Here is an 18,265-nt window from a genome sequence, read left to right as displayed (position 1 = left end):
TATATACGGAGTTTGGATGCATTCAAAGAACTCGGTATACGATAATGTTATGTATGAAGTCCAGATCGTATGTATTATTCTCTCAAAGCTTACGATGAAAAGCAAAAGCTTGAGCGTGAGAATTTTAAGTCGGCCAAAGATTTGGGGCCCGTTCGAAGTGGTGTTGCAATGGCGTTGTGACACCACCGTTTTGTTAGTTTGGGCAAACTGTGTTTTGACAATTATTTTAAGAAAACTGCAGCTAAAAATTTTGTTTTACCAACTGTCCTGACTAGATGCGGTGACAGCTTTCTAGTTGCGGTCCGACCTGTAAAAAAAAAAATCTTTATAATTGTCACAACTTTCTAGTTGCAGTCTGACCTTTTCAGAATACTTTTCAATATTTTAACATCTGTTTTTTTAATAAATTGTAACTGCCCAAAACAGACTCTTATACATGAACTTGATTCTATAGAGCAATGATCTGCGTGTAAATAGTTCCAAATTACTTGCAATTTGGCTATTTATTCATTTATGTTAATGCTTGGGTTTAAATTTTTATGAAATAAAGACTAACGTGCGTATCATTAAATTTCTATGCACTTAAATTTCAATTATTATATATGTGTGGCATTGTAAGTATATGCGCAGCTCGGTTTTTAAAAAATTAGCAGGCTGGTAAGGATGTAAATATCATTGTTTAGGGTAGCCTGTGTGTAAGTATCCCAAAAGTTTCGGAGTGCAGAACAGACTGGCGGAGCGAAGGGGAGGGAAGGGAAGGGGAAGGGAAATGGTGATCCCAGTATCCCAAAAGTTTCGGAGTGCAGAACAGACTGGGGGAGCGAAGGGGAAGGGAAGGGGAAGGGAAATGGTGATCCTGGAGAATCGAAGGGGGGTTTAGTTCCCGGAGGCGATGAGCATGAAACAAGATCTAGATCAACATCAACAGCACAGTGACCACAGCTCCGACCACTACTCCAACCCACCGCCTCAGCGCCGTCCCCGTGCGGCCGCGGCCGGGGCGGCCGTCGCGGTGGGCTCAGCCACCACTCCACCAGCTACCTCCGTCGTACCAGGAAAGGGAAGAAAAGAACGGGAGAAGGAGAAGGAACGGACGAAGCTCCGTGAAAGGCACCGCCGTGCGATCACCAGCCGGATGCTCGCCGGACTACGCCAGCATGGTAATTTTCCTCTTCCGGCACGCGCAGACATGAACGATGTACTCGCCGCCCTCGCACGCGAGGCTGGTTGGACCGTTGATCTCGATGGCACGACTTACCGGACATCCCCCACCCCACCACCACCTCCTATTCTTCCTCCTCACGCGGCTGCTGCTCCACCGCACCCTCCGTCTCAATTGGTACTTTCGATTCCTTTCGATTCCCCTGTTTACTCTTATCGAATTTCATTTCCTCATTGTATTATTCTATCTGCTTCAATCCTGCCCCTTCTACTTAATTGTATTGACTCCATAGCGTTCATTAGCACGATAATAATTATGGCATATATCTGGCTGATATAGTGATATCTCTGATAAATTACTGCTGTTATCAACTTGCTTACAATAAACTGATGATATTGTCATGGTATGGTGTTTGTGCATATGTAAAAAAATCTGAAGGTTTGTGGAAATATGAGGAAGAAAAATAATTTGCTTGTTGAATTCTTTTCAAATCAAGTGAAAATCTAGTTCAATATGCTCTATGTGCTCATAATTAATGTAATTGTTACTAATTTGCATATTGCTGATGTTCTCCATATGAAGGAGTAATTTATACTGTGTAAATGATCTAGACACACAAGGTTGCTTCTTACTCTTACATGAAATGAAAGAGTCACTTTGAAACATGCACATGCCTGCGACCGATCTTCTACAAGCAGAATTAGAGCTTGGATTGTAATTTGTTGGTAACAATTACATCTCTCACCTAATATCACATCAGAAATAACATTATTATTGTTTTTTAAAAGTGAAATACACCTTTTCATGCAAATTTTTAAAGCACCAAAGAGCTATATAAGTAAATTTGGAAGTTTAGGTGTGAGATATGCAAATTCATAAGAATTGTGTGCTACTTTATGTAAAATTTCCAAAAATTAATTGAAAGTCTGGAGATATGCTAGGAGTCATAAAAGTTATTGTTAAATCGATATTCTAGAATAACATTTGGTGTGCTCATTATTACTTGTTCTCGTGTTACATATTGTTTGCTTGTTTACTTTTAATAAATTTGTTTGCAGGCACCGTTCCAAGTACATTCAATAGAGAGTCCCTTATCTGCCACTTCTATGAAGAATCGTGCGATCAAAGCATCTTTAGACTCTCAACAATCTTTTCTCAAGATTGATGAGGGCTTATCTTCATCTTCGCTTGATTCAGTTGTGATAGCAGAAAGGGATATTAAGAACAATAAGTTTAATAATTCTAGTCCCATCAACTCCTCCGAATGTGTCGATGCTGAGCAGGTGAATATGCGTTTTTTTTTTTATCAACTTGTATCCCAAAAAATAGTGTCATTTACATACGTACTACCCAATTCTTATGTTTTAATACATGACACCTAAACATTAATTATTACATTTATACCACCCAAACATTTCATATCTCACAAAAATTGCCACTATTTTATCTTTTAAAAAGTGATATACATATTTTCATGCATATGGAAGGTAGCATGTATGTAAAAATTGAAGTTTTGATTTTAGAAATGTGGATTCAATAGATTGAATGATATGTGTATAAATCGTCCAAACTATAATTATTAATACTTCACATAAGTATAATCCGAATGAATATTTACCACAAAATTTGTACATTTATAGTGTTTATTGCACCTAAATGAAGAATTAAAGAACTGCCCTATGTAAAAAGATTATGAATGACTTGTCACATTCAAAATATTCAATTTTGTAATTTTCTTTTTAATAACTAGCTAGTCATCTCAATAATATTAATTAGTCAGGTAAAGATATGATGCATTTAGTGGTCTGTTTGGGGCAGCTGCAGTTGTTTGAAGAAGCATCTGTGAAACTGCTGCAAAAGAAACTATTGTTGAAAAAGCCACGGTGACTATTACAAATTTATTTTATTTTAAAAAAGTCAGACCGCAACTTTGTGACAGTCCCCACACTTTAACAACTTAGGTTGTAAAAAACGGCTTCCTACCACGGAGATTTCTAAAAACAGCAAGGAAGTAGTTTTTCAAAAAAAACTCTCGTAACAATCTGAAAAACAAAGCAGACAGAAAGCTGTCCCAAACAAACTCCAATTTAATACAACCTTTCGATCATCTATTTATCCTTCGTTTTTTATGCATTGTCATTCATTAAATGATATAACTTTGCCAACCAAATTCTCCTTCTTATTTATGAAATTGTTGCAGCTAATGCAGGGGGCTTTAGAGCAAGATGGTGATTTTGTTGGAACACCATACATTCCAGTTTATATAATGCTTGCTGTAAGTTAATATGATCTTATTTTATGACTATCTTAATTTTAATTATCATGGACACTGAGACAAGACACATAAAAGATACAACATAGTCATAAGTTAGTATGGCACAATATCTCATACCATAATTTCTTTAATAAATTGCTAATATAAAATATTTAATCAAATTCCGTAATATTAATATTTTCTATAAAAAATCATCACCAAGTACAATATCATATGCATCACAACAAAAGGCTCTAGTATTAATGAAAGAAAAACTAAAATTGGCTTACTTATAATTATACTTTAATTTTTCAATAAGTATACCGATTTTTTATTAACACGCATTAACATTAATCATTTGATATGAATTTGTCGATATAACACTGTATTGTCTACACAAAATTTAGTACATAATATTCAAAAACACACGAAATATGAGTATGTTGATGTATCACTAATTGGATCCAACACATTTGACACAATGATCATCATCCTTGCTAACGCTAATATGCTCTTTACTGTCAACTTGGTCATCATTAGGAAAAAACACAGTTTGTAAAGCTGGCTAAATAAAAATAAAACATAGTTTCACCGGTGTATCACGAGTATGTTTAGACCATTTTTGATTTTTTGTTTATAAACAAATAAAACAGAACATGTTTTTTTAGTTGTTCAGATAAGAATCAATTTAGGGTGTGTAGAGGCATGTATGGGTCCTATAAATGTCCAATGCAGACACAGAAAGATTTTTGAAGAGTCCATGCTGCATATTATTAGAAACTTTCGCTTACAGTTTTTTTGTCATTATAAAATATTGTCGTCTAAACTGTATGTGGTAATTGTTGCACTTTGTCTCAACTTTCTTACCAATTTTGTGAAAGGAATTTTTGTGCTGTTTTAAAGCATAGATCTCCTTCATTAAATTTATGAACTGTATTTTAGTTCAAACTTGATAACTAGGCTTAATATATATAGCATAAAAAATGATTGTGTATTCCTCCACAGTTCATTGCAAGTGATTTTTGTGCTGCTTTACACATCTCCTCCATCTTCATTTCGATTGATGACAAAATTTAATTGAGCGTTCAAATCCTTTCAAATCTATCAGGAGATGGTTATTTTTTTCTCTGGATAGATCTTTTTTGTCTCTTCATACCTTTAATCCTTTGGAGAACTAGAAAATAAAATAAGAGAAGCATGTTTCGGACGCACTTCTGGTATATGGTCTGGCAAGAAGCTAAAATCAGAGAAACAAATGGAAATACTTTGGAAAACCTTTTTTCCAGAAATGATCCAATGCTTACGAATTTCTTCCCATCCGTATATATAGCAGACAGGAAAAGGAGACAACCCTCATGGATTATAAGTGGCTGTAACTAACTAAGTAATTAATAACTAATTATAATTGCTTATAGGAAAATAAAGCAATAGAACATAAAGGATAAGTATTTATCTGAACCAAGGTTGCTATGCATCAGTTTCTCTTCCTAGAGGGAAGTTCTTGAGGACAACTTCCTACACTGCATTATGCATTGGATTTCTCTCTCCTTATCAATCATCCTTTCCACAAGTTATTTTTTCTTCTAATCCTCTGAGCATCCCAAATCTGATGTTTCTATTTTCTTGATTTTTTTTTTCAAATTTTTCGGAAGATATATAGATGCTATAATATTTTTTTTTGCCATTACCACTTTTTTTAAAACACTTTATTTCACTGCGCCTAATCTTGTAAAAGGTTGAACTACCTTGACTGTTCCAATTGATCTAACAAGACTACTTGTAGATAGGTCAGATTAGCTTGAATAGTTTTGAAAATGTGAACCTAATTGAATTTTAATCTTATCTTTGAAGTTTAAATATTATTACTAATCAAGAATTTCTTTTTTGCTTTCCCATTCCAGCTGCATAAATAAGCACTTTTTACTATGTTAAATGTACTATAGTTGCTGGCAGACCCCTTTTAATTAGTTATTTTTTGCTTATGTCTAGCCCAACTTTATCAACGATTATTGCCAATTGGTTGATCCTGAAGCAGTTCGTCGAGAATTGGAGCATTTAAAAGCTTTACATATTGATGGAGTTGTGGTTGATTGTTGGTGGGGAATTGTTGAAGGCTGGAGCCCACATAAGTATCAATGGTCTGGTTACAGGGATCTGTTTAATATAGTTCGTGAGTTCAAGCTGAAATTGCAGGTAATTTTATTTATAGTTTTCAATGGGTAAAACATTTTTTTGTTGAAGTTACTCTTCTCACACACATGTTTATAGAGGTTATTCTTTTCTCTTGCACCTTAAATTATGAATTGAAAATTGTTGTGGACTGACCTAGAAGTTTTCAATTATTGTAGCTTTACATCATAGGTTGGGAAGGATATTCAAAGCCTAGTGGTTTGATGTATTGTTTTTTGCCTACATAGCTCCAATAAAAAAACATCCACTTCAATCAATAAAAACAAAGACTGAGTATATGATATGTAATTTTATTGACATGATTTTAGCAATTATCATTCAATATTACTAAAAGATAAGGTGATTGTTGTTAAGTGTGATAGTTTAAGTATGTTGTGTCAATTATATAGAAAATAGCGATATGGATGATGATATGATTTTAATTGTTAAGCTTGATGGTTAAAATAAAGAAGCACCTTTGGAGTGTTTGTGATAGGAGGATATCATGAGGGCTTAAACCTAAGTTTTATAAAATTATAATTTGGGCGGTGGTGTTAAATATTGCATTGTAAACGAGTTGTTAATATCTAAGTTGAGTGTAATGAAAATAAATTATTAAAACATAAATGTCGCAAAGCTAGGAAGGATGAATTATGAAATAATTTTATTGTAGGAAAGTCTTTACTTACCTGTAATTAAGATACTGAAAATAGACCTTGCGGTTTGAATATGTGCAATGAAGGATATCGCATGCACCCATTAATCAAGTTGATAAAATTAGTGCCACATTATTAGGAATTAAAATGGCTTGACCCGAGATGCGTGTATAGAAACTTTTCAAAATAGTTTGAAAAGAAAATTTAACCTTTTAGATAACACTCACTAGGAACAAACAAACAAGGAGGTTTCACAGTGTTGACCTTAAATAGTTTAGATAAGGGTAATGATGATGATGGAGTAGGAACCATTATTATGCTATAGAAATGGCTTTTTGCTTCAATGGGAGTAACAATGTTTTCTAATAAAAGCTATTAAAGTGGGTAAATCATTATTAGCTTCACTTTTATGTGCTTTGTTTGATAGTTTTGCATTTTTAATTGATTTATGTCGTAGATCAATGTTCATTTTATGTGCTTGGCAATCATTATACATTTTTTTCTGTGTGAGTTTGATGCTCTCAATCTTAAAACACACTAATTTTAGATTGCATTGTTTTTAGTGTCACACCAGAGTTAGGTCAATTAGCAATTATCAAACAAATATTATTACTGAAAAAACCAGTAGGTTGCCGGATCTCGGGCGGTGGTGGTAGCCGTTAGGGGCTTGAAGAGTTGGCAACAAAGTAGGGATGGGTGGACTGCAAGGGAACAACAACACAAAGGTGGAGGTTTGCTGTCCTAGGCGGCAACAAATAGGAATAAGATGGAACAACTGGAAAACAACAAAACAACGAGGGGAGCAATAGCTAGTTTGCAGGGGAAGTGATTCTGGTGGTTGGACTGGCAACAAGGCGGCACGGGGGATGAGTTTGGGTGGTTGGAACAACTCGGACAACACGGGGAATGGGTGGGACAACAGCTAGGTAGTGGCGAAGGGTGGCGAGAGTGGTTGGGAAAAGCTATGGGTGACCGGATATGGCAAGGGGATGGCGGTTAGGTAGTGGCAGATGGTGGGACAACAGCTAGGTAATGGAGGAGTGCGGTAAGGGTGGTTAGAATAGTTGTGGGTGATCGAAAACAGTAGGGGGGGCTGGAAAGCAGGTAGGTAGTATCAAAAAGTGTTAGTGGCGCTGGAATGGTTGCGATAGCGAGGAAGACGAATTTTGGAAGGTGACAACGGATGTGAATTGCAGAAAAACAGTCCCGCTGGGCTGTTCGACAGTTGCAACAGGGAGGAATGACAATGGTAATTGAGAGAAAGTTGCGTAGGATGGGAAACTTGAGGATAATCACCATCTTGTAATGACATACAACCGAATCATCACTTGCCCTTAGATACAACCCTAGAAGGGAAGACTTGGAGATGCTAACGGCTGTCCCGAAAGAAAACACATGTAAAATTAACTCTAAAACAACATAAATACAAATATATAATTATAAGATAAATAGGAGTGGGCTTGAGAGCCGACCAACACTCCACAACACAAGAAAGTCTGGATTGAACCGGTCCAGACAAGATGACACTCTGAGCGCTTACACTTGAGAGGCCCGGTTCCCGCTCCCAAGCGGGAGATGCTCATGCCAATCTCCCGAGGGGGGAGTTTCGACCTTGTTCGTCGAAACTTTTGTTCGAATGTTGAAGGTGACGACACTGTTGTAACCTCCCGAGACTGAAGAATTTTTAACTGCAGCCCTAGAAGCACCTGGATCTTAATATTTGTTGTACTATCTCCCAAAACACCTTAGGAGTTTTCGCCACTTGCAAGCAGCCATCCTTATTGATCCAACTTTCTGGGGGTATACTACGGAACTGAAGTGAGACTGTGTGCACGTATATTCTGTCGAATCCTCCCAAAGCAATCCCAGGTTGACTCAACCTAATATGAAGTAAGGGCAAACTGAATCTCTCTGAACGTCGGCGACCATAACATTAAGCTGTTGAAAATGGCGTCCTAAAACTCTCTCTGTACTAGTTGGCTTGTGCTGAAATTGACTCTCATGTTCTGCTCTCCTTTTTATCACCAAAATTGATTGTACGGTTGCTTCTCTGCCGGCAATGACACCTGTAATCTTGAACTTCGCAGATAGTAGAACTGTGTGCTTGTCATCTTTGGTGGAGTAGGTATTTTGAACCCATCATGCTGAGCCCTGTGGTCAAATTGCCACAGTCTCCACAACAAAAAGTGGTAGACATCTATGGCACCACGTCAGACCACACCTGATCTTATAGTTAGTTCCAAGTTGAAAATTAGATGAGACATATTTTGTCCATACTAACTCTGTTCTCTTTTTCAACCACGTCAAAGAATATGGTTGGGCATGCCTCTGAGTTGTGAGACTCAGTTTGTCCATCATCTATGTAGACGTCATTTTCTTGCTGCTCCCTCCATCGATTATGAGACTGCATACATTTTACTTCATAGTACAATGAGTGTATAATATGTTGTGGCAAAACCACTGTTGATCTCTCGTAGCCTCAGTCGGTATAACCCGTCGAACTACAAACGTCTTGGCCTCATCTTGTGGAAGTTGTTACTCCTCACTATTTTCTTTAGTTGTCTCTTCTTCGCTAAATTCTTCCACTGCATCCTTCTCGGTGAAGGCGACAACTCGGCTCATCGACCAATTGGATACAATGTGTCCAAAATCATGACATTTAAAATATTTTATGACTGGGACTGTAGTGGGTGTACTGCTCTTCTCAAACTTCTTCTCACTATGGTTAGCTCTATTATTTTGCTGACAAGGTTTCTCAACTGCCTTCGACGTCCTATTGATGTCTCAAACTGTGGGTGGTTATCTGAATGGCGGTGGGTACCTGTTTTGCTTCTGTTGTCTCTTCACCTTCAATGCTAAGGTTTGAATGTCACTCAAGGATCAGTAAGGTTGTAGTTGAATCACGTTGTCAATAGTGGGCTTCAAACTCCCAAATACCTGGTTATCGTGAGCTCAACTTGCTCAGTCAGATCATTTTTCAGCTTAAGCTGCATAAACTCTGCTGTGTACTCTTCCACTGATAGGTTCTGCTATTGCAGGTGGGGGCTTAAGAAAAAAAATCCTTTCCTCAATATCAGTGAGCTTTTGTTGTACACGAAGGAGTTCCCAATGCATTTCTTCTATGGTAAACTCCTTATCAGTGTTTGACGATTGTCTCCTCGGTGGCATGATTAGGGTTTAAGGCCGGAGGGTTGAAATGGTGTGTATGGTTGATGTAGGGTGGAAAAGAAAATTTTTGGGTGGCCGGTTTGAAAAAATTAGTAAAGGCGAATGGTGTTGAATGGAGATAGGGTTGGTTATTAGTGGATTCTAGAAATCCTAGGATAGGACTAAGGTTAGATTAGCTCTGATCAAATAGTACCTGAGCAAAAATAATAAACAAACAAATATTATTACTTAAAAAGTCAATAGGCGGTTACACTTAACATACGGAAACGAAGTAACAACAACATGACACACGAGTATGGTATATCTCGGGTGGTGGTGGTGGTGGCCATTAGCGGGCTTGGAGAGGCGGCAACAAGGTAGGGATGGGGTGAGATTGCAAGGGATGAAGGACATGACGGTGGAGGTTTGTTGTTATGGGCAAGAATACACGAGAATAAGATGGAAACAACTGGAAAACAACGAGATAATAAGAGGAGGATTTTGGAAGCTGGCAGCATAGGCAAATTGCAGAAAACAGTTCAAATGGGTTGTTTGGCGGCTGCAACAGGGAGGAAAATGGCAGTAGCAAAGGAAAGGTTGCGGAGGATGGGAAAGTTGAGGATAATCACCACATCAGAAGTTGTTGTATACAACCCTAGAAGAGATGACTTGGAGATTTTGACTGTCTTCACAACAAAAAACACACGAAAAATTAGTCCTAGAACAACATAAACATAAATATATAATAATAGGATAAATAGGAGTGGGCCCAAGGGCCGGACAACACTCCACAAAACTATCACGTCTGGACTGAACCGGTCCAGGCGAGCAGGCGCTCCACACGCTTACGTGTGGGAGGTTTATGTTCCGTTCCCGAGCTGCGACACCCGCGTCGTAATGTTTAACCAAAAGATGAGGACAATGAAAATAAAATTGAACCTTACCTACCATCTGCTCGTTCTTTGTTACTCTGTATTTAAAGGTAACATGATTATTTAAGCCATTTAGATTACCAACGCAGTTCTCACGGATCATGTATAGAAGTGGTTGGTCAATCAAAACTGCATGAACCAGTTTTTTCCTTGTACGTGTAATTACATTTTCTAAGAGTTCCGGAACGTTTGCTATTTGGGGCATTTACATACATGCCATCTACTTCTTATGTATTTACATACCTTGCACCTAAAGTTTAATTTTTACATTTATTCCACCCAAATATTTAATATTAGACAAAAACACCATTATTTTAACTTTTAGAAATTGAAATACTTTTCATGCATAGGGAAGGTGGCATGTATGTAAAAATTGAAGTTTAGGTGTTTGATAGGTAAATACATAAGACTTTAGTGGTATACATATAAATTTTCCTTAATATTTTCCTTTCATTTTAAGGTTGTACTGGCATTTCATGAATATGGTGGAAAAGAATCTGGTGATATGGTTATTCCTCTTCCCAAATGGATCCTGGAGATCGGGCAAGATAATCAAGATATATTTTTTACAGACCACGAAGGAAGGAGAAACACGGAATGTCTTTCTTGGGGTATTGATAAAGAGCGCGTCCTAAAAGGGAGAACTGGCATTGAGGTAATTGCCGGTGCTTCTTATATGGTTGATTTATCATCCTTTTGGCATATATCGTTCTACATTGTAAAAATCCATAGCTTTTGTGCATGTTTTTGCAAATTTAAGTTTTATAGTATGATCAATATGTGCAGGTTTATTTTGATTTCATGAGAAGCTTCAGGATGGAATTTGATGACTTATTTAAGGAGGACCTAATTTCTGCCATTGAAATTGGACTTGGTGCTTCTGGTGAGCTGAGATTTCCTTCACATTCAGAAAAGATAGGGTGGAGATACCCTGGTATTGGTGAGTTTCAGGTATTTCATGAAATTTCTTAATCATGCTGCGATTAGTTATATGGTCTAGCTTTGAACTATATGCAACTTAATTTACTTTTCCTTAAATTGTTTTTACCAACCTTAGTGTGGCATTAAGATTTAATTTCTGAGCCAATAGTTTATTTTTGTTAGTAGAGTGGAATCTAAAACATATTACCCTCATTTTTTATAAATTATATTTTTATTTTTATTTTTTTATTTTTAAAGCCATATTTGTTTAATGTGTTTTTTTATATGTTTTTATTTTTTGTTTTTAAAAACAAAGTGTTTAGTGTTTTTAAAGAAAATCATATTTTAATCAAATAAGCAAACATGTTTTGTTTCAGAATCAAAACATAATTAAAAAAAAAAACTTAAAATTAAAAGTGATCCCAAACAACTCCTAAGGATCTAAGTTGATCCCATCAGTATTTGGATACTCGTCATCGTAGAAGCTTAAGCAAATATGTACTAGTTACTATGAATATATGAAGAATCCAACTCTTGCTCACATCCAATGAAGGACTAATTTTCACTATTACATAGATCTCAATAATCTTCTCCTTGTTTGAAAGCCTACATAACTCTCCTTCAAATCAAAGCTTTCAACATTGTCCAGTGTCAAAATCAAGAGTCCACTCAAACCCATGAATCTTTTGTGTAAATAATCTTCTTTAGATCTTGCTTGGCCATGATAGAAGCCATCATGAATCGTGAGAGCCACATACTCATAAACTATGGTGCTACTTTTTAGATTTTGGAACATTGGGGTTCAGGTTGAGCCCCATATATCTAATAATGGGTGTCCATCAATTCAGAAAGCTTAGGGCTTACTTGGGATCAATTTTATTTTTTATTTTTAAAATTTAAAAATATATATTTTCTCACTGTGTTTTTTACAAGGTTTTTTTTTTTTGTTTTTAGAAATAAATTAATATATTTTTGAAAATATTCAGAACAATATTTTGGTGTTTTGTTTGTTTTTAAAAAGAATCACATCTTAATTAAATATGTCAAGCATGATTTGTTTCAAATCAAAATAAAATAAAAACAAAAAAAATAAAAAATAAAATTAATTCCAAACAACCCCTTAAACTAATGGATACAGATCATTATTTCTATATAACCAATTTGGATTTTTTGGACTCCCATGTACTTCTCACAATTTTGATCTTTCTTATGAGTCCCTTGTTCGATTTCATTTTGCAGTGCTATGACAAGTATATGCAGCAGAATCTGCGAAAAGCTGCCAGGATTCGTGGACACTCTTTTTGGGCGAGGGGCCCTAATAATGCTGGCCATTATAACTCAAGGCCTCACGAAACGGGCTTCTTCTGTGATCGTGGCGAATATGACAGCTACTACGGACGATTTTTCCTTCGTTGGTATGCACAAACCCTATTCGACCATGCTGATCAAGTACTATCTCTTGCAAGCCTTGCCTTTGAAGGAACAAAGTTAGTTGTAAAGGTATGTTCTTACTTTCTGATCTATCATAAAGCTCTATACTTGGTCTTTAATATTTACCAGCCTTGTTAAGGTCATTTGATAGGAACATTATGATTTTAAAAGGAAGATTTACATATTTATTTACATAGCTGACATCTGAACTTCAATTTTTACATACTTACCACTTTACCTATGCATGAAAAGTTGTGTTCCACTCTTTAAAATTTAAAATGGTGGTATTTTTTATCTGATATAAAAGATTTGGGTGGTATAAATGTACAAATTATAGTTTTGGTGTTAGATATGTAAATTCATAGGAATTGGGTGGTATGTATGTAAATGCCCCTTTATAAAATAACTCTAAATGTTGATGATTACAAGAATGAGCATTTATGATCAAGTTAAGTGAGTCTATAGGGAATGTTAGGCAGGGCAGGGTGCCTACAGTATGACAGCGCCATCTTTCATTTTACACCATCAGCATGGCCAACTGTGATGCAAAATGTGTTCTTGGATTTGTAAATTTTGCATGAGAATTCTTTTATTTGACACAGTTGGAAAATTCATATCTTCTTTTATTGGGGATCTTCCTTACTGAATTCCTGTGCAGATTCCATCAATTTATTGGTGGTATAGAACATCAAGCCATGCTGCAGAACTAACAGCAGGATATTATAATCCTACCAATCAGGATGGTTATTCTCCAGTTTTTGATTTGCTTAAGAAGCATTTTGTAACGATAAAGTTTACCTTGGTTAGTCAAACACCGGGTTCTTTGCTCGAGACTGATGAAGCTTGGTCTGACCCAGAAGGTCAGAGTTGGCAGGTGAAGTTAGTAGATTTCTTTATACATTTTATGCGCCTAAAGTTCTGCTGTACGTGTTTTTTTTAGAAGATTTACTTACATACCACTCAATGCTTATGGGTTTACCTTTCTAACACCTACTCCTAAACTTCATTTTTTACATACACACTACCTTATTTTTGCATGAAAAGATGTATTTCACTTTTTAAAAGTTAAAATGGTGGTAATTTTTATGTGATATGACAGAAAAATTTAAGTTTTAGGTACGTAAATACATAGGAATTGGGTGGTATTTATGTAAGTTCCTCTTATTATTATTATTTTTTTTCCTGATTTCTAACCAAGCACATTATTAATGCCAAAATTTATAGATTCTCAATTCAGCCTGGGATCGTGGATTGAGTGTTGCCTGTCAGGGTAATTTCCAGTGTCATGAAAGAGATGTCTGCATTAGGGTCATCGAAACTGCAAAGCCGAGAAATGATCCTGATCGGCATCATATTTCATTTTTCACTTATCAGACTCTTTCACCTGTTTCCATGCAAGGTGATTTATTCTTATCAGATTTGGACAGCTTTATCAAATCCATGCATGGTAAGTTGCAACATCAGTAAATTACTATTATCTTGCTGAACTCCGAAGTTTTTACAATCATATCTAATTTTTATTTTCAAAATTTTCAGGCGATCTTTTGTCTGTTGATGTTGCAGTTTGAAATTTCAATTTGTGCATTTTTCCATACAAATGAAAAAAATGAGTAGAGTTTCAGTCACTGATAGGAAGGAACATGAACCTTATTTATTCCATCTTTTTATTTCTTAATTTTGCAGTTCTAGCAGTTTCATTGTTTGTTTTTATTACAAGATTGCCCATTCAAGTGTATTGGGTGTGAGTCCTTTATATGACTCTAGTTTGATCTTTGCTTTTATTCTAGAATGCAGTATGATTTGTGTACGAAATGCATCTTATACAAATTGACGAACATTGACTATATTTTAGTGTTAGTAGTTGAATTTTTTTATCTTCATGACTGTAGTGGTAGCTGGTATTGTCGGAAAAGAAGTGATATTCTTTGATTTGAACTGTTTGATTAGGAAAGTGACATGTCACATAATATTAATGAACAATAAGTTTTTTTTTTTCCTTGTGAATATGATAGAGTTGTATAGAATTTGAGAAGGGGGACAAAATAAGTGTCTAGGTTGTGAATATGATAGAGTTGTATAGAATTTGAGAAGAAAAGGGGGACAAAATAAGTGTCTAGTTGTCCTGTTTCTTGCTGATGTTAATTGCTGCAAGCTGCAGTAAAAATAGTGGATTAAGGATCAAATGAAAGATGATTCATCGCTTGATTATTTGGCCTAGAGTATTATAAAAGAATAAAGGGAAATTTACATACATGGAACACAGTTCTTATGTATTTACATATCTCACACCTAAATTTTCATATTTACCTAAATTCCTAAATTTTCATATTTACATACATAGCACTTTGGTATTTTAAACCTATGCATGAAAATGTATATTTTACTCTTAAATAGTGGTAATAGTGCTATTTTTCATGTGATACTAAAGATTTGAGTGCTATGCACGTGAATATGAAAGTTTAGGTGTGAGGGATGTAAATAAGTAAGAATTATGTGCTATGTATGTAAATGCCCCAAGAATAAATTCATTGTAAAATGGATGCAATGTTGGATTGAAAAACCTCTGAAGACATGAATGACAGCATGAAAGGAAAAAAACATCAGTATAGAAAGATTTATTTTTATATTAGAAGACATTTAGTATGAATTGTATGACATTTAAATGTGAATATAAGATAATATTAGGCGGGGTTATTTTTTTTTTTTATAAAACTTAAATGCCTTGTAGTCTATACTAAATGTCATCTTATGTCAATAAATGGTTCGCCATTTTGATATGGCTTTTATAATTTTCAATTGATAGGATGCTTTAGCATAGCTTGAGAAATGAAGACTCTTGGTATAGCGCAGCTATTTGGACCACTTCATTATTTTTCGCTTAAAGAGAATTGGATGGATGGATGGATGGATGGATGGATGTGTGTATGTGTGTGTAGAAAAAAAAATTCCAAAGGAATAGATAGAGTTGCCTTAATGGTGGAAACTTGCTAGTTATCAAGTCTGTTGCTCGAGTTGAAATGTTCGCCGGTTGGGATTTTATCTTTATTGCATAAATGTGGGTGCTTAGGACATTAAAATAGGCTGTTGGAGTTTCTAATTGCTGTCTGCATGGTTATGCCACATCAGTTTTGAAAATTATGTAAAATATGACTAAAAATAATTTCTAGAAATACCCATATGCAGACTTATATGGCATGAGACTTTTCAAACCTATATGATCAAAATGACTTCTAGAAGTTATTTTGATCATATAGATTTAAAAAGTCTCGTGCCAATGTGGACATAACAATATTATGAGTGGAGGGAAGCATGGATGTGCATCCATGTCAACCTTAAGATTTGCACTGCATATGATGAAAACTATGTCAAAAATATGATAGAAAAGAAAATGTAACTTTTGTGTAATGAGATTTTTTGAAAAATGATTTGATCGTTTGACTGACATTGGTCTTGATAAAGTGTAAAAATGAGTGGGACATTTCATCAATTGGTAGATTTGGGACTTCATGTTAAAATTGAGATTTTCACACCTCGAGGTTAATGATAAACATGCATCTTGCTACCTTTATTAGTATATTGTGGTGCATGGATAATAACATGATATATAAGATTTTTGGGAAATTATTATTATTATACTTAACTCACGCATACACTTATATGTGTTAGGCTTTAAACTCTAGACCATATAATTGCATATAAATCTATCAACTACTAGGCCAAATTTGCTGCACAAGGGGATATTAATGATTGAGTTTGTGATAATAAGCCATAACTATAGTTTTATTAGTACTTTGTAAGTAATGGTTGTAATACTAGACCTAGAGTTAGAATGACTGGATATGAAGATGACTTTTCTCCATGCCTATTTGGTGGAGATTAGCATGAAACTACCATTAAAGTTTGAAGTTTCATTAACAATGAATTAGGGGTATACTAAAGAAGTTCTTACAAGGCATAAAGCACATTCAGGCAATGTTATAAAAGTGAAAATTTCATGTTATATACATCAGACAGCTTCCACATAGATTTTATGTGTATCTTCTGTTTTATATGCTAATTATAGTGAGAAATATATCACAAATCTTGAAAAATGGAAGTTCATTTGAGTACATCATTGGACATGAATGATTTTAGTGCTGCAAAGAAGTTTCTTAAGGATGTATATAATGGGAAATAGAAAGGCAGACACCTTATGATATGCATGGATCTGATTGTAGTGTTAGGTGATATTTTGATTCAGATTATGTTTATCCTGAACGAAGATCTCATATTGGGTATATCTTTAGTCTTTATGGTTGTGCAATTAGTTTTAAAATTTATCCTTAGCATATTTAAGGTGTAATATGTTAAATTTTGGAATTATCAAATCCTGATGTTGGCATGATTTAGTAAATTTGCTTAGTCCATTCTCATACAGACCCTTGGAGATTTATTCAGTGAATAATTCTATTTCTCTCCTTATATGAAAATAATTGTTCCAATTTTAGTGGGGTATTTCCTACTACACATTAATGTTGATAAGAGGATTTGATATCTTTTTGTCAACTCTTTTCAATTTTACTATATTTTTTGTTTGAATTTTTTATCTCTTTATTCTGCAAATGTAGATCAATCTTTACTAAATCACTAATCATGGTATTCTTATCTCTATGATTATTTTAATATTGGGAAATTTATATACATAGCACACAATTTTTATGTATTTACATACCTTAAGACCTAATGATACTGGAACTAGTTATGAAATCAACGGAAACGAAAGCAAATTTTTATTAACCCTGAATTAGTGTTACAATACGACACAAACGGAAAGGGGAAATACAATAACAAATCAATCTCCAATATGAGGGCTATGTTAGCATCGATAAGGCGGCAAGGTGTAAGGGGGAAGGTGGAGGGCTGTCGAGCAGGTTGGAAGGCTGGTTGGTGGCTTGTTGGGGATTGGGAGAGTGGGGTAGCAGGGAAAACTATAGGGAGGGGTGGAAAAGGATGTTGGTTGATGGGAGAACAAGCCAGACAACAAGGGGAACTATTGTAGATGACCGGTAGGAGGCAGGTGGGCGGTCGGGAGAGCTGGACAGCAAGACCAGCAGCAAAGGGGATAGAAACTGGTAGAGAGGGTTGGACGGTAGGTTATGGCTAAGAGGAGGTTGCGGTAGAGGAGCTAAATGATTTGGGGAGGCAGGCGGCTAGAGGGAAGTGTTGTGAAAAACGACGACAATAAAGTGAAAAATGGAATGAGAAAAATTGCACGCAGAAAAACATCAGAGCTGCACACGGATTTACGTGATTCGGCAAATTTGCCTACGTTCACGGAGCTGCAGAGAATTTTATTTCTTTGAGAAATTACACCGTGGAGCGCCTCGACGTTTACAAGAAAATCTTTATTTTCTTCTCTCCCTTCATCTCTTTCTCTTAGCTCTCAAGAGGGCTTGGCTTGGCTTCTCCTTGAAGCCAAAAGAGGCTATTTATAGAAACCATGAGAGCGGTAGGTAGGAGATGGATGTGAGGTAGGTGAGCGGTAGGTGGGATGTGGTATGTGAGCGGTAGGTGAGATTCGTAATTAGGAAGCTAATTAAATTTCGGTGGATCA

General features: G+C 35.6%; 1 protein-coding gene across 2 annotated transcripts; it reads left to right on the top strand.

The window, feature by feature from the left end:
• Positions 1 to 786: 786 nt before the first annotated feature.
• Positions 787 to 14,534, top strand: LOC110039464 (beta-amylase 8). 2 transcript variants are annotated; one of them, XM_020744533.1, is made up of 10 exons: positions 787 to 1,339; positions 2,221 to 2,445; positions 3,372 to 3,437; positions 5,406 to 5,609; positions 10,781 to 10,975; positions 11,107 to 11,271; positions 12,481 to 12,741; positions 13,331 to 13,546; positions 13,897 to 14,119; positions 14,209 to 14,534. In XM_020744533.1, exons 1-10 carry the CDS (start codon positions 893 to 895, stop codon positions 14,238 to 14,240), a joined length of 2,034 nt encoding a protein of 677 aa, XP_020600192.1. In that variant the 5' UTR covers positions 787 to 892; the 3' UTR covers positions 14,241 to 14,534. The 2 variants fall into 2 exon arrangements, with proteins under 2 accessions (XP_020600192.1, XP_020600191.1); XM_020744532.1 differs by having other exon boundaries at positions 3,363 to 3,437; positions 14,209 to 14,532.
• The last annotated feature ends 3,731 nt before the right edge of the window (positions 14,535 to 18,265 follow it).

The sequence above is a fragment of the Phalaenopsis equestris genome, unplaced genomic scaffold (genome assembly GCF_001263595.1).
Source record: "Phalaenopsis equestris unplaced genomic scaffold, ASM126359v1 Scaffold000002, whole genome shotgun sequence".
Classification (NCBI taxonomy): domain Eukaryota; kingdom Viridiplantae; phylum Streptophyta; class Magnoliopsida; order Asparagales; family Orchidaceae; genus Phalaenopsis; species Phalaenopsis equestris.
Note: the sequence above shows the minus strand (reverse complement) of the source record. Positions and strands in the feature narration are given on the sequence as shown.

What these genes read in the sequence shown, in the direction of transcription:
- LOC110039464 (XM_020744532.1), top strand. Translation starts at nt 893, where the DNA reads ATGAGCATGAAACAAGATCTAGATCAACATCAACAGCACAGTGACCAC. An exon ending in CGCACCCTCCGTCTCAATTG is followed by an intron (nt 1,340 to 2,220) that starts GTACTTTCGATT and finishes ATTTGTTTGCAG; the next exon opens with GCACCGTTCCAAGTACATTC. An exon ending in CTTTATCAAATCCATGCATG is followed by an intron (nt 14,120 to 14,208) that starts GTAAGTTGCAAC and finishes CAAAATTTTCAG; the next exon opens with GCGATCTTTTGTCTGTTGAT.